Here is a 27,241-nt window from a genome sequence, read left to right on the forward strand (position 1 = left end):
GACCTATCTAATTCTTATTATCATATAAGTGGTTAATCTGTAAAGCAAATTAAAGATCAGAGTAGCAATCTATCAATGCAGTTGAGTCTAGTTAATTTGGTATTGAATGTCATACTTCACATGGCCTATATTTCAGGACTGTAAATCAAAGGAAAACACAGTTAGACACTTTGTGAAAATCTAGGTCAGCAGATATCAAAGTTTATTTTACGCCCACATGGTTTAAATTTCATAGCTGTACATCAAAGGACAAGAAAGTAGGTCACATCATCAAAATCTAGGTCACCTGATATTAAAGTTCAATTTTACAACTAAAACTGTGCACATGGTCCGAATTTCATGGTTGTACATCAAAGGACATGAAGGTAGATCACTGTCCCCTCAGGCAAGGCAAAATTTTGATTCAAACAATCTTTATATAGATCCACCAAACAATGTTTCATGTCAAATATCTAAGCTGTAGCTGTCTATAAGTCAGAAAACATTTGTTTTAGTTTCTGTTTTTACTACGTGTACATAATGAAAATCAATGCCCCCCTAGGCAGGGCTAATTTGACACCAGGAGCAAAATTTGAACAAATTTGGTAGAGGACCTATAGATGATATCATATAGCAAACATCAAAGCTCTAAGCCTTGTAACTTCAGACAAGAAGATTTTCAAATTTTTTACTATATGTAAATAGTCAAAATCAATGACCGCCGGGGCGAGACCGATTTTGACCAGAGGCTATAATTCGAACAATCTTGGTAGAGGTTCACTACGTAAATTCTCATGCCAAATATCTAACCTCTGGCCTTTGCCAATTCAGATAAGATGATTTTTTTAAGTTTTTACTATAAACATATAATTATGAAAAACTATCGCCTCTGAGGCAGGGCAATTTTAACACTATGACATAATTAAAACAACTTTGGTACAGGACCTATAGATGATATTATATACTAAATATCAAAGCTCTAAGCCTTGTACCTTAAGACAAGAAGATTTAACGTTTTTTAATAAAAATACATTGTGAAAATCAATGGCCCCGGGGCGGGACCAATTTTGACCCCAGGGCTATAATTTGAACAATCTTGCTAGAGGGTCACTACACAATGTTTCATGCAAAATATCTAACCTCTGGCCTTTGTCAATTTAGAAAAGATTATGTTTTTAAAGTTTTTACATATAAGGAAAACCTATGACCCCCGGGGGTAGGGCTAATTTTGATTCTAGAGGCAAATTTTGAACAACTTTAGTAGAGTTCCTATAGATGATACTATAAGCCAAATATCAAAGCTCTAAGCATTGTACCTTTAGACAAGAATAATTTCAATTTATTTACTATATGTACATGTAGAGAACATCAATGACCCCCGGGGCGGGGCAAATTTTGACCCAAGGGCTAAATTTTGAACAAATTTTGTAGAGGTTTACTTCACAATGTTTCATGCAAAATATCTCACCTCTAGCATTTGTCAATTTTGAAAAGATGATATTTTAAAGTTTTACCATATACATATACATGTTATTAAAACTTATGACCCCCAAGGCGGAGCTAATTTTGACACTAGAGGCAAAATTTGAACAACTTAGGTAAAGTACCTATATATGACATCATATAGTGTACCAAATATCAAAGCTTTAAGCCTTGTACTTTCAGACAAGAAGGTATTTTAAGTTTTACCTATATGTACATACAGTGAAAATCAATGACCCCCCCGGGGCGGAACAAATTTTCACCCCAGGGTTATAATTTGAACAATCTTGGTAGAGGTCTACCAGACAATGCCTTATACAAAATATCTATGCCTTGTGGGTCTTTACATATTGAATATTTTTACAATTTATTCCTATAATTCCTTTTGGTTACCCTGGAAACCAGATTTCTGCATGGAATTAAAGTCTTTGAACAACTTTGAAAGCCCTTTATCCAAGGATCAATCCTGCCAAGTTTGGTTGAAATTGGACAATGGGATTTTTCACAAGATGATTTTTTAAGTTCACTGAATAATCTATAATGTATAAACACACATACAAACACGCACACGCACACGCACACGCACACGCACACGCACACACACACACACACACACACACACACACACACACACACACAGGTGAATCGCAATATAAAATATATATATATTTTATGCCACCGCATCTCAGCTGCTGCGGTGGCATAAAAAAAACGATACAAAAATCCGGAAAAAAACCCAAAAAAACAAATTAAACAAAAAAGAGACAACAACAAAAACACAATCAGCGTAAAGATATTGTTCGTCATTTATGGCCTCGGTACGCACGTACCGCTTACACGTCTTATTTTCAAGTCTCATTCTCAAAGAATGCGATTTTTATTACCAAGACCAAAGAATAGACAGGACCTGAATGGTAACGTGGAAATAATTCTCAGCGATGTCGGAAATACTTTTGACATTCGCATTCGTCCGTGTTTCTGGCCGACAGATACAAGCATGGTCATCAAATGACTCAAAACGGTCATACCTTGACATTTGTTTCACTATAATTAACCATAGCCCCATAGGTCAGGACTAAGAACAAACAGTAATGTGTCGTTTCTTGGTTTATTGCATTGAATTTGAAGGCAACCTTACTAGAATCGTGTCTAGCTTTTTGTCCATTTCCTTGATTTTCTCACAAAGACGATTCAATCTAAAATCACAAAACTTTGTAATACCGAGATCCCCTTTAACAGCAGTTATCGGGATAACAACACCGTTTGTATTTAGTTTACCAACACAAATTCCAATACACACTAACTGATTGTCAGAGTCCTTTACGAACACGAAAGCACCAGAATCACCAAAGTCATTGAACAATTGAGTGCATAAAGATGATTCAGGTCTGACTTCTATTTGGTTTTTTAAAAGAAAAGTATACTCATTGCTGCCAAGTGTATACTTACGCTCAAATTTAATCATTCGGACAGTGGTATTTTCAAACTCAATATACCCTCTAGTGAGTGCGGTCGTCCGCCCATATTTAAAGACCGGTGTTTTCTTTTTTAGATCAGATGTCCCTAGAGTTCTTCCAGTTTCGAAACACATCTCTAGGATGAAAAAAAAAACAGTGATTACTTATATGATATTCAACATAAATACTATAACAGGGACATTGTCACGACAAATAATTGTAATGTCTTGTTGACTTCATGTGACTGTCAACGTTGATATTTTCTGCCTTAACTGTAAATTTTTCTTTATAAAAATGGTTGAAGGAACATGTACCATTACATAATGTCAAACATAATATGTTAAATCATTAAGAATATATAGGAATCTGGTGGATACAATTTGTTGATTTAGAAAGAAATTATGCAGTACAAAGTAAGGTATACAATATCTACTACATACTAACATAGTCTAATGATAAATATCTTATATAGATGTATTTTAGGTCGAGGTTTGGTAAAGTACCTGGTTCTTCTGGAAAAAAACCGGAATCAGGGGTTGCACCTTCTATTTTGAAAACAGCAATATCGATACCACTTGAATCTTCACTTCCAGTTCGGTAAACTGCTTCTTTCACAGGACCAAGCTTATATTCATCTTGTGTTGTGTTTGGATGGAAAACCATTGGCGACTCTTCTCTTGACCAAACTTTCTTTTCTCCTCTTAAATCATGTATCATTGCTTCGTCTAACACAACATGTGCACACGTGACACCGCATAATCCAAAGTCTTCATGGTAAAAGAAACCACCCAACGTTCCAAATGATTGAGTCCTATTTGATGTAATTTGGCAACCCATTTTGACAGGTTTGCTATACCTTTCTGACGGCAAAATTGTTCTCTGAAAAATACCTTCTCTAACATCAACTGGAATGCCATCTAAATTGTCTTCAAATTTATTTTCGTGCAGTGGAATTTTACCTTTTGCAATAACATATAAAACAATGCATGATTGGAAAGAAACAAAATGCTCGGATTGCCCTAAACTAAACCTTTCAGATCTAACATTACTTCCTGATATAGCAGATAGATATTGATGATTTCGTAGAAGTCGGTCAGAGTGCTTATTGATAACGCTTCCTAAATCTTCTAATTTAGAAAAGCATTGATTTGTCTCCAATTGATCTACTTTTTGTAAAACTTGTTCTGATTCTTTGCTACACGAATCAACACGAGTAACAAAGACATTGTAACCAGTCTTTTCAAGTTTGTCTTTGACCTGCAGATCGTCATCGATGTCCTTAGTAGTGATTACAACAAACACGATATCATCATTTGCATTTGTGTCGTAAGCCGGCCAAACGTGCACAATGGAGCTTGACATATTTTCTATGAACTTGCTTATCCGCTCACATTCTTCATAGATTTCATGTTTGTTTTTATCCGTTCTTTTCCACATCATGTTAAGTTCTTTCTGGTCTATCATAGATGGCTGTGCAGTGACTATAATGATAAATTGCAAGAAAAAAAACAACAACATTATAATACACGAAAGGTCGTTTATTCTGCTGCTGATTGAACATTGATTAGCATTGTCCCTACGTGAGGCGACAGTGATCAGCCCTTTCCACCAGTATAGAGGAAAACCAGCCTGTATATTTATACAGTCTGACCAGCTCTATACTGATGGCTAACTAACATAATCAAAGCACTAAATGTACTGATGGGGAGGCTATGACAGAATATTTCAGGCTTATAGTTTCTTTTCTTTTAACTTAAGATGTGCTATAATTCCAATTATTACAAAAATCATTTCGCCATTTATCGTTACTGATGTTTTTATCCCTATCGATCATGTACGTCTTACCATATCCCGCAAATAGATGAGAACATCGAAGCGTCAGTTCTATGAATTGTCTTATAAATAGCGTGTTTGAAACAACATTTTCTGTGGTAATTTTACAAGTGTTGTAAAATGAATACGAAATTCCTTATGCTGCCGATTTTTTAAAACACAAATATATAAGTTTTTGATTCTATTTATTCAAATTATTGTAAAAATTAATTACTTCAGGGAAAAATATCGTTTTCAAATTAAAGTTTCGTAAAATATGTGGATGAATCCCCAATGCTCGACTGCAAGTCATTCGTATATACATGCGTTTTATTTTGTTTTGGTTTTTTAAAGCTTCTTATGCTTTAAATTTTTCTTTTATTTATCTGTATCGAAAATTTGAATTTTATTACACGTGGACTATCAAATTATGATGCGTTGCCCTAGAATTGAATAAACTTTCTAATTACACAATACGGGGTCATTCATTTGATTGAAGACTGATCCTTGCATCTTTCTCTAAAATAATCATTGCCTTGTTCTGTTCCGGTAACAAAACATATTTGACAACATCTGACTTTCTGTCATTTAAATGTTCGCTACTTCCGATTCTTGTTGTTGTACCGAAACACATTCTTTTATTTGTGTTTTCTAATAAATTCGAATCTATAATCAGTTTAATGAGATCACCGCCGGGTGAACGACTACTAGGTACTTTGGTCATGTTTTTTACCCCAAATATTTGAATGTTTTATTGGGATTAAAACAAGCGTAGTTAACTAAACAACTGGTTGTATAGATCACTGACCTGTCTAGATTAGTGGATACATTAAAACTTTCACCTTAACAAAAGAGCACATATTCTTATTCAAATAAAAGGTCAGAGTAGGGATCTATCTATTGCCAGACCCATTGTTTTAAAAGATACTTTTATGTCAAAAGTTTGATTGATGAATTATTTGAGATGAGAATATAAGTATTGTTTTTTATTTTGCCATGTAAAATGTTTTCTTGTGCAGGGTCCTTACTGAATTTGTTGTTAAAAAGCGTTCTTTTTTTTCGGCGAAATGGTTCAGGAATATAATGTTTACAAACTATATGTTCATCACCATCAGTGAATTCTTAGTTAAATGTATGCAAATAATTTAGTAACAGCTATATTACATAGCGGTTTTGTGTGCGTTTTTGGCGTACAGCCTCCTACGTATACTAATAAGTTAGATTTTATTAGTTATAACGCAGACATGAATCAGTCTCTGATGTAAGCGACAGTTAATCATTATTTGTCTTTTTTAATAATATTTTAAGGATTATTAATTGATTATAACAACAAAGAACATTCATGATAGTGAGACTACGGTATTCTCTTACAATAATTCACAACGGCAACGTTCTACTTAATTACCCGTTATGCACAGTTGGTCGCTGCGTAGTAATTGGAAAATTGTGTTCAAAAATAAAAACAATATTTTGCCAAATAATTCAAACATTTATTCTGTACTTTACAATAATGTGTTTTGTTTTTAATTTTCCCAATATAGTAGTTAAGAGTTTAAGGGTTAAAGTATCAAAAGTATTTATGACGGACGCATGACTTATTTACAGCTGCAGTAAACGTGAGTAGTGATTTTAAAATTTAGAAAACGTTTAAACCAAGGGTTCTCTGAGAACTATAAACTTTACAAAAAGTAAGTATGATGGTTAAGAACAAAACATTCCTTTAACTTGTAAATAACGGTGATAAGTGAGGAGTCAGCTTTAAAACATCACGGTGCTATTTTTTTCACCTGATTACCGCGAAATTGGAGAGGCATAGCCTCCCCTAAAATCAAATGTCCTCAGAATCGATACTGGATTAAAAAAATCGAACAGGAAAAGAGTATTCATTGGTTATGAAATCATTTTCTGAATGTAGAAGTTTTGCACCGGACAAGCGTTTTCAATGACCTCTCAGTGACTTTGACCTACGACCTTGTGTGACACTGCTTCTAAAAGTGGTGAACATTTCTATGAAGTTTCATTAGAATTCCTCCATATCTTTATGAGATATGCGCTGGACAAAATTTCTATATTTCATTAAGTTTAGTGACCTTGGCCTGGCATGTAATAACCTTAAATACATGTTTCGGCCCCGTAGTCAAGATAATGACCATTTGTGTTTCCATCCCTCAATAAATTATGACTAAATGGTCCGAATACACATTTTCACATTTCTATCTGAATCCTATGTGTAAGCTTGACCTTGACCACAGGGACAAAATTTTACACAAAATAGAAATCCCTCAATTCATGTTTTTTCTCCGGACAATCATTTTTCAATGACCTTTAAGTGTGACCTTGACCTTTGACCGAGAGACCTTATTTATATGCGCGACACAGCTTCTCATAGTGTTGAACAGTTCTATGAAGTTTCATTAAAATTCCTAACCGCCTCCGTGGTCGAGGGGTTAGAGTCAATGACTTCTAATCCAGTTACCTTTCTGGCGTGGATTCGATCCCCGGGAGATGCTTTATTAGCTAAGCTCGGAAGAAGGTAGTCTAGTACTGGTGTAACTCTCCAGGAACGATGGTTAGGAAACTACCGCCTATATGACTGAAATACTGTTGCAAAAGGGTAAAATTAAACAAACAAAACAATTCAAATTCCTTGATGCATGTAGGAGACATCTCCGGAAAAAATTGGACGCCGCCATTCCGCCAGACCAACAGCCAGGTGGGGGGACTATAAGACGGCTCGTTTTTGAAACAGGCCTAAAAAACACTTCGAGAAAACTTTTTTATTTTATTATTTCGTGAAGTTGGCTGCTTAGCGGCCTCAAATTTTATGTTGTAGTCGTTTGTCAAAGAAATTATAACGATTCTGAGTTAAGTTTTAAAGACATATCTTATCATTTAAAAAGAAAAAAAAATCATATTCAGAATGATTTTTGTTTTCCAGCGGCCTGGTAGCCCCACATTTTAGTATTCTATAACTGTTATAAAAAATGGCACCTTCTGAAGTTCTTAAAGCATTTCTTGATATTTAAAAAGATAAATCTTTTTAAGAGAATTTAAGGATTTTATCATTTTAATTAGCGACCTAAAAGTTGAAGAAATGTTAGGAAAAAAATAAAAGTAGATATAAAAACTTAAGAAACTATCTTGTTATAAAATCACGTTTTGTGCAGTTGGCGCCCTAGCGGTCGAGCGGCTTATAATTTAAGAGTAGAAATGTTATAAAAACAATAAACGCATTTAATGGAGTTCTTAAGACAATTCTTGTTTAAATTTAAAGAATATATAAAAAGAAGAATAACAAGAGGGTCATGATGGCCCTAGATTGCTCCCCTGACCCATCAACAACATGTTTGGGCAGTATGACCTAGCTTTTGACCCCAGGTGACCCATATTCAAACTTGACTTAGAAATCATCAAAGCAACCTCCTGACAAATTTCCAGAATATTTTGATCAAGACTGCAGCCACTGGTGTGTTAACAAGATTTTTCTATTTCTATCTCCTGTGACTTAGTTTTTGACTGGAGATGACCCATATTCAAAATTGATCTAGAAATCATCAAAATAATCTTCCTGACCGATTTTCAGGATCATATTTGAATAAAAAATGCAGCCACTAGAGTGTTAACAAGCTTTTTTCTATTTCTAGCTCCTGTGACCAATTTTTTGACTTGAGATGACCCATTTTCGAACTTGACCAAGAAATAAAACAACCTTCCTAACCAATAGTCAGGAAAGTTTGATCAAAAGATGACCCATCCTAGTTGACCCATCTTCGTACTTGTTCTAGAAATCATCAAAACAACATTCCTGACAAATTTCTAGAATATTAGGATAACAATTGCCGCCACTAGAGTGTTAACAAGATTTTTCTATTTTTAGCTCCTTTGACCTAGTCTTTGACTAGAAATAACCCATATTCAAATTTGACCTAGAAATTATCAAAACAACCTTCCTGACTGATTCCAGGGAATTTGGATCAAAACTGCAGCCACTAGAGTGTTAACAAGCTTTCTCTATTTTAAGCTCTTGTGACCTAGTATTTGACCCGAGATGACCCATATTCGAACTTGATCTTTATTTTATTGAGACAAACATTCTGAAGTTTGATGATGATCCAATCAAAACTGTGACTGCTAGACTGTTAACAACCCCATTGTTGACGACGCACGACGCACAACACACAACGCAAGACAACGGACGCCGGACATAGACCCATCACTTTAACTCACCTTGACCATTTCGTGGTCAGATAAGCTAAAAAATACTTCGATATTTTTTTCTTTTTTATCATTTTTGTGAAGTTGGCGGTCTAGTAGCCTTAATTTTAATGTTGTGGAAGTTTGTCAAAGATATTAAAACGAAGCTAAATTAAGTTCCAAAGACATACCTTGTCATTAAAAAGTTACATAAAAAGAAAAACAAGAGGGCCATGATGGCCCTATATCGCTCACCTTAAGGAATAGATCTTAAAAGTATTTTTCTTTTTGGTTTATAAAATTCTTTAATGTCATTAAAAGGTTAGTGTCAAATGTAAAGTTTTTTGGCCAACAGCAACAGGAATGCAAACAAGTGTATAGAAACCTATTTTTTCTTTTCTTTAAAGTACAGGTTGCTAAAAAATACACTCCCTGTAGTGTGTTTACATCATAAAAATTTTAACAATGACATCATAATTAACAAGACGAAGTACAAATTTGGATAATACTTCAAAAAAATTAGTCAAAGACAAAAATGGCTGGGTTGCATTTTTATACCAAATAACATGACTCATGAGGCTGTGATGTTACAAAAATTTGCTACTATTGACCATTAATGTCGAACATTTAACTAAGTCGGTAAACAGGAAGTGGATAAGCGACAGACCTGAACTTAGGACCACGTGTTAATTCAGTCACAATACCAAATATCAGGAGGCTGTGATATGTAGTTGCTGAGAAAACTGTTATGGAAATTTCCTTCCATTTACAATTAATGCCGAAAATTTAACTAAGTCAGAAAACGGGAAGTGGATGAGCCACATACCTGAAATATCTCATGATAAGTGACTACATGTTAATGCTGTATACCAAATATCAAGAGGCTGTGATAAGTAGTTGCTGAGAAAGTTGTTATGAAATACTCCTACCATTGACCATTATTATGAATTTAATGAAGTCAGTAAACATGAAGTGTAAGGGTGTAACGATACGCTCAGCTCACAGTGTCCATGATACGATACGTATCAAGATACGGGTTGACTAAAGAAAATTGTCTGTAATCCATTTAAACTTTATATTTTCACATAGATGTATTAAGCAAAATTAATTTAAAGGTGTGATGTAACAAAATTATGTTTTCTATTGACATTTTGATAGTTAAACTTCAAGTAAAATGCTCAAAAATTTAATATTTTCTGAAGCTTTGAGAAGTAAAATACCTACAATAAAAATATAATTCAATATAGAATCACAGGTGTTAGAAACATCACATTTGTATTGTCATATGTAAGGTGATAACTATTTTAGATAAATTACTCAAGTTTAACAGAAAAAATTAAAATGTTCAAAAGTTAGATGTACTGGATGAGACAATTTGCTGACTACGTGTAACAATGAGCATAAGCTGAACACAAAACTTATTTTACTTTACTCACCTCTAACACATTCATAACCGTTAAAACGTATTTACTAACAGTTACATATACCTGTTGACAATATGGAACGTATGGAAAATATCCAACAAAATAGCGTAGCCATAACTCGTCTAATGACAATATTTTGGATTCAACAATGTGGGGTTTACTTGAAAATGTGTCAAGATATCGTATTATCATTTATTCACGAATTTCAGCTTGCCAAAATGTGTTTCCAAAAAGGCAGTTTCATCCGATTGTAAGTTTTTACAAAATAACAATGTCAGAAAAATAAATTCAGCACAAAGAAATAGCAGTCTCCCAATTATTTTTTCACCTTAAATCCAAAATGCTTCTATATTTTGACTAAAAAGACACTGACCCTGATTTAAATTCATCTTCTGCAATTTTTACTGAAATAATTGCCCCCCTTGAAAATGGTTTAAAATGCTGTACCATCCTGTACTGTACGGGTGATTTGTCATACTGTGAACCGTACCAAGTGAAAACAGTACGGTATACCGTGAGTACCGTATAGTGTTACACCCTTAATGAAGTGGATGAGTGACAGTCCTGAAATCGAATCCCATGGTATGGGACAATGTGTAAATGCTGTATACTAAATATCATGAGAAAACTGTTACCAAAAATGGTCTAACCAATTTGCCTGCTTGCCAGGAATCAAGTCTCAATACATGATGGTAAACAGTATTTTTTTTATATATGTAACTTTTTTTCGAAAACCAGTATTATAGTCGTAACAGATATCCCATTAGTGTTTAAATATTAAAATATTTTTTGATAGTGTTTACTCAGGGATATCATTTTGGGGACAGGATCTTATCCCAAGCATCTGTGGTTTATCATATTAGAACTTCTACAAAAACGTCTTTCTGTTCAAATGAGTGGCTCTATACACAGGTTTAATTGTAAAATTAAATCTTGTAAAATGTTATAAAAAAAACAACAAACAGCAGGGATCTCAGGAAGGTCAGAATTTCATGTGGCAGACTGTTTGGCCAAAATTTTCATGAGTCAAATCAGTTTTTTCTTGTGTTATTTTTCTACTTGAATCATTTTCATGAATTGTTTTAAAAATTACTATTTGGGAAGTCATTTTTGAGTAGATTTTCAAGTTTAAATTGATAATGTTGTGAGGTTAGGTAATTTTTAAATCACGTAAGCTTCTTACTTAGTTAACAATATGATAAAAGTAATTAAGTATTACTAGCACCATGGATAATTACCATAATTATTGTTCCATTTTCACTTACATTTACTGAGGTCAATAACACATGTGTACATGTATAATTTTAGAAATCATAACACGGGAGGTGATATTTACATAAATACTGAATGTCATGCCTTAATACTTCACAAATAGTTAAAAAAAATACCTGTTTCAACGAATAACACCCATTATTGTATTCATCTTCGCTTCTTTGTTATAAAATACGAGATTATGTTACAAAATTTCTCAATTTTCTAGCCATGGCCGCCATTTTGTCATACTTCCGGTTTAGTTTTGTTTACAATCTCCACTCGAGGTCAGATTGATAAAGATGTTTTCAGAGGCAAAAAAGGAATGATTGATATGCATTATTTAATGATTTCAACTGTATGTTTGTTCTCAGAATGAAATATTATGACACATTTCGTTCATCAGTAAGACTGTTGAAATGGTTTTTCCCGCAGACCGGAAGGAATCGTAAAAGTAATATACGTACTGTAAATTAAACTTTTATCTTAATCAGCTAATTTCTGTGAAAAAAATACAACATTTTTTGTTCACTTCGTTTCTTTGCGTAATATCTTACACAATAAAATGTGCAAGTCAATGTCAAGAACCGAAATATTTTACATTGTATTTCGGAAATGACACAGTCTCCTTTCTGATGGTGTTACGAAATTAATGGAAGAATCCATTATTGAATGGGGAAATCAACTTCACTGTAGCTCTCAAATTTGTGCTATTCTGATTGACTCTGTTTTGAATTAACATTCACATTCAACAACCTTTTCATCTTTCTAATGCTTTAACAGAAAAATCTTCATAACAATGTCTGTTGAGACAAAAAATACAAGATACACTATCTCAATTTATCCCTACAAAGAAAGTCTATATAACCTTGCAATAAAAAAACCCTTTAACCCCCAAAACAGAGACCAATTTTCAACTCTAGACCATAATTTGAATATACTTTGTAGAAACCAACAAGCTAATGCCTTGTGAGAAATATCTAAGCTCTAGCCCTTTCCATTTTGAAGTATAAGAACTTTTAAGTTTTTTCTTTTAGTTGCCATAGCAACCAGAGTTTAGCATGGAATGGCATTCTTTGAACAATCTTGATAGAGCTTCATACAAAGAGTATTCCTGCCAAGTTTCATTAATATTGGCCAAGTGGTATTATAGAAGATGTCGTTTGAATAAAATGTGGACGGACGCCGGACACCGGACGCATTTGATTGGCCATCCTAAAAGCTCACCTGCACTATGTGCAAGGTGAGCTAAAAATCAGATAGTTTTTATTTTCCAGTGGCCTAGCAGCCTAAATGTCATTCGTTTAAAATTGCTGTTCAAGCGTTTTAATAGCTTTTTTATGTTGTCGTGTATCAAGTGTGATTTATTAACATTCACCTTTTGAGCTTTTATAGTTTTACTATATAATTATAGGTAAAATATGCAAAAATAGCCATTGCTGCGTTAGTAACACAGTAGAAATATAGCCACCCTGCAATTTCTTATAAATATTTGTAAGTGTGTTTTTTTCTTTTTTATAATCTTGCATGGTTGGGAGACTGTTGAATAATATTTTAACAGTAATAAGCTCAAAAGTATTCAATTATTCAATTTACATAAAAAGTGAAAACAATGCACCATGATGGCTAACAGTCAGTGATAATAGTCATTTTGGTGTAAAGGCTGACAAGGGATCATGAGTTTTGTACATATTCATTCAGTAGCTTGTTGCTTTCCTATGTTATAGCATGATAATCTGTCAGTCAAGTTTATCACTTGGAATAAGTATATATAACTTACTCTTTAGATGAAAACTTTTTAAACCGAAAATAACATGTTTTTTGTAATTTAAAGTTTACTTTTAATTTTGTAAGAAGAAGCTAACGGATAACATGAGGTTGGACACTTTAAGGCACTAAAGTATGCCTACAGACCAATTCAAATAAAACCCTATAGGTCCCATATGAGCCTACTTAACAAAAAGTTGGACAAGCAAAGGCCATTAAACCAAAAAAAAATACAGTCCTTTCACATCGCAACCCCATATGAGATATATTCCTAAGAACATGAAAGATACCTGGCAACCAACTCAACAAATATAGTCATATGAATCAACTTCATATTGTCTGCGAAGAATGATATAGAATGGAGTCAAAACCCCCTTTTACTGAAGCTACCCCGAACAAAAAGTAAATTTTTTTATAAAGATATGTTCTATATCATTTGCTGAATCTTACAATATGTTTTTATGTATTTAATATTTCACCTGTATTGGGATATGCTCATTATCATTAATATACAAAATTGAAAAAGAAACCAATGTTTGGCTAAAATTTCATTCCAAATTCGCTTCTAAAAACCTGAAAAGAATGCTCGGGCATGTCTGTCATGCATTCGGAAAATATGTGTCAGGTATCAGTCCAAGTTGAATCGATCTTATCTTTTCGATCAGTCAAGCTCATCATTCATTTTTCTCCATGATGCATATAATGGTCTCATTGGCCTCCCGTGTTGAATTGTTTATGTTTCGATACAAGAGGAGGCATGTGTTTTAGATACTAGTGTTAAATATGTTTCTAACATTCAATAAACATGCAGCTTATATAATATCATTTGTCATATTATTATATGTTCAAAGATTAATACATTGTCAATGCGTATAACAATGATAAAAGATAGCATATGAGATCATGGAAATGCAAATTCACTTCGTCAATTTCAAGTTAAACATTTTGCTACTGGCAAAAATTTGCAAGTTGAAAAGTGCTAAATTCGAATCCTGGATGAGTGTGATTTTTTTCAAAAAATAAGCAGGTGTTTTGTATCTAAATAACACATGTGACTATTTGCTATTTCTTGTAAATGAAAGTTGACAGGGAGATTCAGAATATAATTCTGAAATGATTCGGCTCTAGAATCATTGTAGTTAGTATAATTTTAGTTCTGTGGCCTACTTATACTGTTCTGAAAAATAAACGGAACCTCTTCTGATTACATAAATAAAGAAATGAGTTTTGAAAAGCCAACAATTATCAAATATACTTAAATGCAATTTGTGCACTCGTTAAATACATGCATTATTTAAGTGGAACCTCCTCTGATTTCATAAATAAAGAAATGAGTTTTGAAAAGCCAACAATTATCAAACATATATAAAATGCAATTTGTGCACTCGTTAAATACATGTCCCGGACAAAAGTCAAAAAGTCAAAATAAACAAAGGGCAATAACCTCAAAAAGGCAAGACAGAGTTATGATTCTTTAGCACTGCACTTCTTCCCAATGAGACCTATCTATCTACAAAGTTTCATGTTGATATCTCTTATAATTTTAGTTTTGTGGCCTACTTATACTGTTCTGAAAAATAAATCATAAATCCAACCTTTAGATGCAGTTCTGTATGGTCCATTAATGTTCACTTCTTACATTGCTAACGTTTTGATTGTTATATTTATTTTGTTGCTTTAATTGATACATGTCGTTTTTTTGTATGGCTTTTATTTTGTGTTTTCTGATAACTTATCAGCCACAATATGAATAAACCAATTTATGTGTTGTACTTTCACATGATTTTGTTATCCGTCTGCCTTTGTGATTCAAGAATGCGAAACTATTTAAACATAAATATACGAAAAGTCGAACGTTGTCATGTTTATTATGTTCTCACAAAAGAACATTTTTGCTTTTTAGTAAAAAAGGTTTTCCCTGTACCGCATTGACAAATCTTTTGCATTGTTGTTTTTTCATTATTTTGCATTGTTGCTTTTTTCGCGTCTTTGTGTAGCAGGTATATAATACATGTACCATATGTCACAATATATATAAAATGATATTCTGCTTTCTCCCATCTTCATGAGAGAGTTACAAAAGTGCAGGTATATTACAATTCCACTACATACCACAGTATATGGAATAATTACCTAAAGATATACATTAAACTGATTAATAACTGTAATTACACATTGGTGTGAATAATATAGACATTTTAAATTTATCAAAAATAACCCTCTACCTCATATATACGCGAAACAACGCAATTTCGACCCCCCCCCCCTCTTTTAGGCCAAAAATAGTGGGCCCAAACACATGTTTTCGTTTGAGAAATGTTGTTGAAAAAAGTGACCATTTTTTGGCGCCGACCCCCATTAAAAAAAGGTATATCAGGGGGTTGCCAGAAGGGGGGTGTGCCCCCGTCTCATCGCTTATAAAATTTTAACTTGTGAGAGGCTAAAAATAAATCCTGGTCGATCACAAGGTAAGGTGTAACCAACGCTGAAAAGCCTTTGTAACCAACGCTGAAAAGCCTTGGGTGTGAAGGGGCCCCCATCAAAAAGTACATCAGGGTTTGACTGAAGGGGGATGTGGCCCCTTCTATTTGGGGGGTTTGAAGGTTGTGGCAGTCCACCTCATCGTCAAGAACATTTTGGACATGTCAGAGGCTAAAAATGACCTCAGGTCGATCATAAGGTAACGTGTAACAACGCTGAAAAAGCTTTGACTCTATCTGAATCCATTGAGAAGTTGCAGCACTTTGAAATCAATTTTGATGGGAAAAAATCAACGCAAAATAGTGATTTTTGGCAATTTTGAGATGTCCCCTCGTTGCCATGGTAACAGGAAATTTAAAACGGATCATGTTGTTACAAAAGCCATGTTCCAGTTAACATATGTGCCAAGTTTGATTAGTATTGAAGCAGATTTTATAGTTTTATAGCAATTTGAACTTGTAACGGGAGCTCGAGACTTTTTGATGAAAACAGCCATTTTTCACAAAATGCTCATGCAGTAATGGGTTAAATATTATTATATTTTGTAAGCTCTCTCCTTATCTACTTACGTGCACTTTCGTTTGTACAAGAGGAACACAAAAATGCAGCAATATAACAAATACAAACATCGACAACTCAAGAATGTGAAACAGGGAAAATTTAACAATATGTAACAAGAATCGGTTGAACCGGGTGATGCTCCCCGAGAAGGTTTTGGACACATGAAAGTATCTAAAAATGAACAAAGGGCAAACACTCCAATATTAGGCAAGGCAGAGTTATGTTTTTTTGCACTGCACTTCTTTTCAATGAGATCTATCTATCTATAAAGTTTCCTGATGATATCTCTTATAGTTTCAGGGATATGTCCCGGGTAAAATTCAAAGTGTAAAAATGAACAATGGGCAATAACTCCAAAATTAGACAAGGCTTTGTTTAGAATCTTTAAGCATTGCAGTTCTTTCCAATGATATCGATCTGCCTACAAAGTTTCATGTTGGTATCTCTAATAGTTGTAGAGTTATGTCCCCTACAAAAGTCAAAAAGTAAAAATAAACGAAGGGCAAAAACTCCAAAATTAGGCAAGGCGGATTTGTTTTTTTTTATTTGCACTGCACTTCTATTTCATGACATCTATCTCTCTATGAAGTTTACTGATGATTTCTCTTATAGTTTCAGAGTTATGTCCCAGATAAAATTCAAAGTGTACAAATGAACAAAGGGCAATAACTCCAAAATTAGACAAGGCTTTGTTTAGGCTCTTTAAGCATTGCAGTTCTATCCATTGATATCTATCTACCTACAGAGTTTCATGTTGATATCTCTAATAGCTTAAGAGTTATGTCCCGGACAAAAGTCAAAAAGTAAAAATAAACATAGGGCAATTACTTCAAAATAAGGCAAGACAGAGTTATGATTCTTTAGCACTGCACTTCTACCCAATGAGACCTATCTATCTACAAAGTTTCATGTTGATATCTCTTATAATTTAAGAGTAATATCCCGAAAATGTTCAAAGTGTCAAAATGAACAACGGGCAATAACTCCAAAATTAGGCAAGGCAGAGTAACAGTTATTTACTTAATGAGATCTATCTACCTACAAAGTTTCATGTTGATATCTTTTATAGTTTCAGAGTTATGTCCTGGACAAAGTTCAAAGTGTGAAAATAAACAAAGGAGAATAATTCAAAAAGTAGGCAAGGCAGAGTTACGGTACTTGTACATTGCACACCTACTCAATGAGATCTATCTATCTACAAAGTATCATGTTGATACCTCTTATAGTTTTAGAGGTTTGTCCCACGAAGATCAAAATGTAAAATAAGCAAAGGGGAATAATTCAAAAATTAGGCAAAGCAGAGTGACAATTCTTGTGCAATGCACACCTACTTAATAAGATCGATCAACCTACAAAGCTTCATGTTGATACCTCTTATAGTTTTAAATTTATGTCCCGGACAATGTTCAAAGTGTAAAATAAACAAAGGGGGGGGGGTAATTCAAAAATTAGGCAAGGCAGAGTTACAGTTCTTTTGCACTGCACACCTACTCAATCAGATCTATCTACCATGTTGATACCTCTTGTTGTTTCAAAGTTATGTCCAGGACAAGAAAAGCAGACGGACGGACGGACGGACAGACGGACAAGGCGGCGATTATATGCTACCCCGAAATTTTTCGGGGAGCATAAAAAGCAAGTAAAGTAACAACAAAGTCTAACTCAATCTTCCACCCAATGATCCACCCTGATCTCTGCAATCACAATAATTTCGTCAAGATTCTTGACGATATGATTTGTTTTTTAATTTTGATACTTATTTTAAAAAGTAAATACTGTTTTGTTAAGGTTGCAAGACAGTAAGGTGTCAATTGTGAACTAAAATAAGGAAAAGTTATTTCGCTAACATAAATATTATGAAAATAACTTTTAATATCACACCGTTTATTTCCAAAACAATGGCCGCTTTCGAAAGAGACATCATTAAATTAAACAATAATTTTGATTCTACACTTAAAAAAGTGATTGTTTTTTCAATCATATCGACAGACTTGACACCAGATCTAGAGTTATAATGTCGCTGTTTATTACAGATAAAACAATTTTGGCGTAACCGCCATCTTGACACAATCATGCCATTAGACATCTCGTGATTTGTGAGAAAGCAGAATTTCTGCCCGAAGCGTAAAGGGTGCGCAGAGTTTGAGTCGCATGAGCACGTTATCACAACGTTACATGTTCTAATGTTTTATTTAAGTAATCACATCTTTCATTGTCATAATTTTTATGTTTGCATACTTGCATTCTTACTTCATTGCACCAATTCTTTTTGTAACCGAAAACGCATGTGCAGATATGGTGCCCACATGACATATTTATACAGCAGTAAATTGAATAATGGCCTCAAATATTAGCAGTAAATTGATATACAACTGTAATTAGACATTGGTTTTAATGATATAAACATTTTATTCAGTATCAAATATAATCCAATTGAGTAAGCTCTTAACTTAACTACTTATGTGCACCTGTGATTGTTCAAAAGGAACGCAAAATGTTTAAAGAAAAAATGTTTAAAGAAAATATGTTTGAACGAAAGAAAGCGAAAATTTTCTAATGAGTAAAAAGTAATGCCTACGTCACATTACAAGCGGGGACCGGCCGGTATAGAGGGATCGATGGGACACCGTTGATAATTTGAGATCGGAGAGAAACATTTCAATCATGTCCGGGAAGAAGTGGGCGGTCATTCTCACTCTGTGGTCCATTAGGTATTCGGACGGTTTCCGAAGGGTACTCGCCCGGTCACCCGGTGAAAACCCTCGGCATCGTCTTTCCTGATACCGGCCGATATTTTAAAGGTAATCGACAGACTACCGTACGATAAACGTCCAATTGCCTTCCGTTATCTAGCCTATTTGCAACAATCGTACGGTGACGGTAAAGTATACGTGCGATATCCGGTCGGCTGTCGGACGGTATTCGTATAGCATGCTATCCAATTTTCCGGCCGTTATTCACACCCCCTCTTTTGTTGGCATATCAACTTGCCTTCCAGGATTTGATTTCTTCCCCTTTGCTTTCTGTTTTGGAAGGTATATTACACTTTGAAATCAAAGTTTTCCATAAAAGATTGTAAATGAAACTTGAAAACTTTAAGAAACCTCTGACTTGTATGAAACTGATAGAATATGTGTGTGTAATTGAGTTTCTTAATACTCGCCATCGGTTGCCCGTATAGGCGAGTCCTCCAGAAGAGAATTAGTCGTTTTAGATTTTGGAGGACAGCGCAAGATACAAATAGCAAGATGCCCCAATTTCATATGAAAAACAAGACCAATAGATCAGGACACCAAACAATTTTTCAAATCATTTATCATTTTAGTGATTAACCTGTCCGTGCCCTGTCCTGTTTTTGTTTTGGGTCCGCCTGGGCTCCTTGCCGCTGGTTCTTGTTGCTCGGTCGTGTGGGGGTTGCGTTCATTGAACTCCGCCTTTCCTTGTTGATCTTGTTTATCATATTTTACCTATCCAAGTATACACAGGACCTCGCTTTAAAGTCTCGTTCGAAAGACTTTTAGTTATTTCACTTGGTCATCCCGGGAATTTAACCCACAATGTCCAGATTACAAGTCTAGTAATTTAACCGATTCAGCCCTGCACGCTGGCTAATAAGAGAATGATGGTGGTATTAAGGACTATGACAGTAAGCCAACTCGAATATACATACTAAAGCACAGTTCAGCCACCGGATCGTTCCTGGACAGTCTGTCAAGCAGTTTAATAGTAATTATCTCTTTCACTTTCGCAAGGTACTGACAACTTCTGTAATACGAAAGTGACCTTCACCGCCGTCCGAGAATTGAAAACGGGTCGCCTAATTCACAGTCCAAGGCTTTACCTGCCGTAGGGTCTTTTTAATAACCCCGATGCTATCCTTGCGGACACCTGAGGACCATACGTGCAACGTACGGCGTCCATCCGGGTCCCGGTCAGTAATCTGCCGAGACGCCTTCGGTGACCGCTCAGATACCGCTTGGAATCTGGAGGAATATTTGGCGCCCAGGAGGTGAAAATTTTAACCGGTATGTAACAGATAACAAAAGGTGCCCGGTCGGGTATCGGAGGGTATTAAACCGTGTCTACTACAGTGAGCTGGCGATGCACCGGATGCCGGAAGAAAATAACTCTGCACTAAAATTCACCGATTACTCGTGCGGTGCCCCACCGATCACTTGACACCGGAGGGTCACCGGCCGGAAACTTTTAAAAAAATGGCAATTTCAGCCTGTTCAGACATCGGTACCCTATCGTAAACCTAATCGGAGTGTAATGTGACGCAGGCTTAAGGAATGTAGCAATGCGAAAAAAATGACATAAGAAAAAGTCCAACTTTGTATCTTTTTGTATCTTTAGCTTGATGCAAGTCACACTTCAAATTTTCCAAAATTGAATGGTCCTATTTTCGCATTGTTGCATTTTCTCTTTATTGTATTGTTGCATTTTCTGTATCGTCACAACACGAATACACAGACATATATTGCACATACTAGTATATTATTATATTATTACATTCAGTAAGCTTTTTACAGATGTTTGCATGCGCTGGTACAACTGGAATACCAAAATGCGATAATATAACAACGTAAACAAATAATTAAGCAAGAATGCGAAAAAGCAAAACTGTAACAATGCTTATGCTTACAAATCAAGGAATGTAGCAATGTAAAAAAAAAAATAGCGCATGGCTGCGAGCTTTTCCATAGTTCTTTCTAACCCATTATACTCGGTACATTTCCATTTAGGATTTGAAAACTGTTTTGATATATAACAGTAAAGTTTTTTCACTTGATTCATATACGAAAAAAGCTCGATTGATATATAACAGTTGAGTGTTTTTGCACCCGCTGTATCAGTTGATTTTTACGTAATTTCAAGGGGGCAATAGGGTCAAAGTGGGCACGAAGTAAGTTGTAACACATTCAAAGTACAAAGAAGAGCAGAAAAAAGCCGGTTAAACTGGATGATGCTCTTGTTTATATCTCTTGTAGTTCAGAGTTCGGTCCCGGGCAAAGTTTATAGTGCAAAAATGAATCAAGGGCAATAACTCTCAAATTAGGGAAGGAGGCAGAGTTACGTTTCTTTTGCAAATCTACTCAATCTCCTACAAAGTTTCTTATTGATACCTCTTTTGATTTCAGAATTACGTTCCGGACAAAGATCAAAGTTTAAAAATGAACAAAGGGCAATAACTCAAAATTAGGCTTGACAACATTATGGTTCTTTTTTACTGCACATCTACCCAATGAGAACTATTTACACAAAAAGTTTCTTGTTGATATATCTTATTATTTAAGAGTTATGTCCCGTGCAAAGATCACAGTGTAAAATTGAAGAAAGGGCAATAACTCCAAAAATATGGTAGGCAGAGTGTCGGTTCTTCGTCACTTCAATTCTAGTCAATGAGATCTATCTACCTCGAAAGTTTCTTGTTGATACCTTTTGCGGTTTTCAGAGTTAATTGTTAAAGTATATATATGTAGCTAGCTGTGAGGTCCCTTAGACAGGATTAACTTGTATTGGTTCATTTATCTTTTTTTTGCTTTTTATAACAAAGGGCAACAAGCTTGACATGCACGGTGTCCTCTGCCATCTCAGAATGACTTCTAACACAGAAGTGGTGTGGATTTTGTCAGTTTCTAAAGTTTTTACTGCACAAAAACACATTGTTGAAAATATCAGGTATCTTTGTTGCCACACGAAGCTATTAGAGTAGACAATATACATTCTTTAACATTACAAAATTTTGAATGTTTATAAAGACATTTAATGCATTATCGTTGCTTCCTTTTTGGAAATTTCCCGGTCTATGGGAGAAGACATTCCTCCCACACCCATCTGATTATAGATAGGTACAAGAAAAGCATTGATGCAAAGCATCAAAGGGCGTCCAAGCAAGAAATGCAGCAAGTGAAGATGAACTAGTAGACACATGATGACAAGATATTCTTATAAACAACCAGAAATGTATATCACTTATAAATGAGCGGACGAAAGACATTGTTCATTATGAACTTTGATTGGCATGCTAGAGATTAGAATATTACTTGTTATTTCTTTATGATCGTGGTAATTAATAGCAACAGATATACATGTATACAATCATTTATAATCCATATGTGTAACGCATGATCAACACGTACCACACCTTTGTAATTGTCCCTTATTATGTTATCGTTATTAGCGAAGAGTCCCCCTCTTAAGGTATCTGTTCACACTTAGTAAAAATATGACACTGATTATATAACCATGTTGATCATGTTGAGCATAATTGTTTATTATACAATAAATGTAATATCTATTAATTTTAATAAAAAAACATACAAATTTTATGAATATTGTTTTCTTTTCTTTTTTGTGTTTTATGTGTTATTTTAATACTGAGTTTTTACTACTCTTTTTTTTATTAAAATTGTAAAATAAATTTTAAGAATTCAATTGTCATATTAACCGACGATTATAAGTCAAAACTTAACTGGAAAAAGTCAGTTAAAGTAAAAGTAAATTATGGTTTATCTTTCAATATATAATATTGTTTATTCTTAAACCATGTACATGTACATTTGTATTTTCCTTTATCATTTTTTAAATTATCAATTAGTTGAATAATTCATAAAATCTAATTCGTAACTTTGAATAATTCCTCGGCATCTTTACTAAACACGGATAACAAATTAGATAAAATGTTTCAAAGTTGATAATGTCATATTAATACCATACAAATGTACATTTTTCTAAATTATTGTACATTTTTATTGTTTTTATCTCAAATAGATAAAATGAAACATGCTATTGTTGTTGTTGTGTTTTTTTAATTGTAACGATATCAAACATCTACTTCAACCCGGGAGAGACCGGACAATAAACTGATCATTCTAGGATACATGTACAACAATAAAATACCATGATAACCCACTATGTACTACAAAATGATAAATAAAAAAACCCGAAGAGCGCGATTTTTTGACGGAAAAGGTTATTTCATTTGAAAATGTTTGCATTGCGAAAATTCTCTAGTTCGCTATTCATTGTAACATATCGCGACATTTCATTCTTAATTAATAATCAAGCACCCTCATACCGATCGGAATGATCCGCTTTTATTATGACTGACTAAAAGGCTCGAGAAGTTGCTGTCGCCCTTTCACAAAATCTGATTTCATTCCATAAGGGCGCCGCGCTTTGGCGCGGACGCCAATAACTCAAAAAATATTCTAGGCAGAGTGTCGGTTCTTTATATGTATTATTTTTTTCGATTTGCTTTGTCTGGAAAATAGATATTTCTAGTTTTTCTTTTATCTCAGCATTGTGATTTAAACTATTAAGCTGTCGCGCAGCAGATGATAGGTTTAACTGATGCGATGTCATCTCTTATCCATGGTGGCTGATTTGTGTCATTCATGTTTTCGTCCCGCGACCCCGCCAAACGAAATTCGAGAATTAACAAGTTAAAGTTGCGGTGGCGCGGAGCTAAACACGCTTATAAGCGGAGGCGAAAATTAATAGATGAAAGTTTGCCCCGCGGGGGCGAGATTTAAACAAGAGGGCCATGATGGCCCTGAGGTCGCTCACCTGTATATAGGCCCCCTCAGGCTGTCAACCAGGTCTTATCCAAAATAAAGGAGGAATATAGGAATATTTTAGCAGGAAATAGATTTTTTGGACCATTTGAGGCAAAAAAATAGGAGTTTTCAACTTAAATTGTTTAACTTACCAATGCTTATATAAATGTAAATTATTCTTACTTTTACACATGCTGTTTCTACAATAAAATGTCTACCGTATAAGTGAAGGAAACCATTAGCAGGCTGTCCAGCACCTTCCGACATAAAATTAGGGTGAATTTTACGGTAATATTTCAGAAATTTTAAGGCTAAAATTAGGAATTTTAGGGTACGTAATAGAAATTCTAGGGCTAAAATTTGCAATCTTATGACTAAATAAACTAAGGTCCATAAAGACCATGATGTGAGCTTACCTTTGCATATTTGACACAAAGGTAACTCACAAATAATGCTCTAGTTTAGTAATAGAGCAAAGGTGCTACCAGTGTGGACTCAATGGTCAACTGCCTCCCCTGCGGAAATGGTCATAGTCAAATCATGTTCAAACCATATTTTTTAAAATGGCTGAACATGTCAAAAAGAACATGTTCTACCTATGTTTTGGGAATGTTATAACCACAAGTGTCTAAAAGGAATTCTTATACAGTGAAATTCTTGCACAATGCAGCTTTTGAATCATAATTATGGACAAATGAATTTTTTTGTAAAAGTAGGTAAAAAGTAAAAAGGCATTTGCCTTAGTACAGTCATTTGAATAAATGGGAAGCATCTATAATCAACACAAAGAATTGCACATCAAAAAAGTTCATCACACAGACCATTCAATTGCAGTTTATCTAGATCACATAATTGCAAAATGTGTGTACATTGTAATTGGAAATGAGCTTTATATTACTGAACTGCCAAATTATTTTGAGTGTGATTAATTATATGAGTCTGCCTTTCCTAAATTGCACCATATGAATGAAAGAACAAGAACTGAATGAAATTGATAACTTTGTGGCAAAATAAGCAATTTCTCCTACAAAGATACGAAAAGAATAAATAAGTATGAGGGAAAGAATTAATTTTTCAAAGTCTATGTTAACCCATTCAGTACTTTACAATGTTGTTTTGATATTATGCAGATTTAAATAAAAGAGTTGTGAGTAAACAAATTGTACATTAATTTTTGACAACTTTTTACACATGTTTTTAATTAAGATTGTGTTACAACAGCTTCATAATGATCATTTTCAAATATGATAAGATACAAATGGACCACCTTAGAAATTTGGATAAAATGAACAAACATAAAATTCAAGATATCTGGAGTTGGCAAAACAGTGTCAAAATATTCAAGAATAAGTGGACCTCTTATGGTTATGATTTAAGTTTCAGGACAATGATATGGTAGTGTTTTTGCTGTTAACTGTCAACATGATTATCAACAACTGCTTTGATTATGAAATAGCAATGTTACTGACATAGTCAAAGTAACTTTTAGTTGAAACGAAACCATTTCAATGTCATCAATTTTGAGTTGGCAAATCATGGCCAATTCATTTTTGACAATGTTCAAAACATGGTCGACTTTGAGTTATGTTTACAGGGTTACAAGTTATAAGTATGTTTAGTACAAAAGATAAAAATAATTAGGAATTTCAGTGAAAAAATAAGGCATTTTTAGGAATTCCCTTCGAATTTTTCACTTTTTTAGGAATATTAGGGATGCTGGACAGCCTGCATTAGCTTTGAACCACAGCATCAGCAGAAAGTTACAGCAATGCATGACCATCATCTGAATGGTCACCTGAAATAAAGTTGACATACTGATGCACTGCTTTTCATGGTGACCATGCAGATGGCTATGTGGAGCACAGCAGCCTTGAGCATAGTAATGTGATGCTGATGCAGGCATACACATTCTCTTACCTGTAAAATACAAAAGGCCAAAAGCAGTACCAAAATTTAAATCTCTTTGAATTCCTCGGCAATATATTTTAAAAAAAAATATAGGAAAAATATTCAAAATATAGGAGAATATAGGAAAAATAGGAGGTTTTTTAAAATATAGGATTCCGACCCAAAATATAGGAGTTTTATAGGAATATAGGAATTGGTTGACAGCCTGCCCCCTCCACCCCCCCAACGTTGCAGGGCCAACTTTAACCCAAGGGCTTTTATTTGCACAAACTTGGTAGACACCCATAAGAAGATGTTTCATGCTAAACATCTAAGCTCTACATGTAGCTCATTGGGCTTTTTAAAAGAAGATTTTTTTTAAGTTTTTACTATACACATATAGTTAAAAACAATGACACCCCTGGAGCCGGGCCAGTTTGACCCCAGGGCTTTTATTTGAACAAACTTTGTAGACACTAACTAGAAGATGTTTTATGCTTAATATCTAAACTCTAGCTATTTGGGTTTTTTCAAAGAAGATTTCAAGTTTTTGCTATACACATATAAGGAAAAGCAATGATCCCCGGAGCGGGGCCAATTTTGACCCCAGGTCTTTTATTTGAACAAACTTTGTAGACACTCACTGAAAGGTGTTTTATGCTTAATATCTTAACTCTAGCTATTTGGGTTTTTTCAAAGAAGATTTCTTAAGTTTTTGCTTTACACATATAAGGAAAATCAATGACCCCGGGGCGGTGCCAATTTTGACCCCAGGGCTTTTATTTGAACAAACTTTGTAGACACCTTTTAGAACATGTTTGATGCTAAATATCTTAGCCATAGCTCTTTGAGTTCTTTAAAAGAAGATTTTTTAAGTTTTTACTAATTATGCATATAGGGAAAATCTATGACCCCCTGGGGCAGGGCCAATTTTGACCCCAGGGCTTTTATTTGAACAAACTTGGTAGACACTCATTAGAACATGTTTCATGCTAAATATCTTAGCTCTAACTCTTTGGGTTCTTTAAAAGAAGATTTTTTAAAGTTTTTACTATATGCATATAGGGAAAATCAATGACCCCCTGGGGCGGGGCCAATTTTGACCCCAGGGCTTTTATTTGAACAAACATGGTAGACACCTATTAGAACATGTTTGATGCTCAATATCTTAGCCATAGCTCTTTGAGTTCTTTAAAAGAAGATTTTTTAAGTTTTTACTATATGCATATAGGGAAAATCAATGACCCCCCGGGGCGGGGCCAATTTTGACCCCAGGGCTTTTATTTGAACAAACTTGGTAGACACCCATTAGAACATGTTTCATGCTAAATATCTTAGCTCTAGCTCTTTGGGTTCTTTAAAAGAAGATTTTTTAAGTTTTTAC

General features: G+C 34.4%; 1 protein-coding gene across 1 annotated transcript in view; it reads right to left on the minus strand.

The window, feature by feature from the left end:
- Positions 1 to 2,187: 2,187 nt before the first annotated feature.
- LOC132735141 (uncharacterized) overlaps positions 2,188 to 27,241 on the minus strand; it is a 32,163-nt gene continuing 7,109 nt past the window's right edge. The window contains exons 4-5 of the mRNA XM_060722041.1: positions 3,422 to 4,399; positions 2,188 to 3,054 (exon numbers count right to left, since the gene is read on the minus strand). Coding sequence (XP_060578024.1) covers positions 2,570 to 3,054; positions 3,422 to 4,399 — 1,463 coding nt within the window. The 3' untranslated portion in view covers positions 2,188 to 2,569. The remainder of the gene's footprint in view (positions 3,055 to 3,421; positions 4,400 to 27,241) is intronic.

Source organism: Ruditapes philippinarum, unplaced genomic scaffold (assembly GCF_026571515.1).
Source record: "Ruditapes philippinarum isolate M1 unplaced genomic scaffold, ASM2657151v2 ctg4181_1_1_1_1, whole genome shotgun sequence".
Taxonomy (NCBI): Eukaryota; Metazoa; Mollusca; class Bivalvia; order Venerida; family Veneridae; genus Ruditapes; species Ruditapes philippinarum.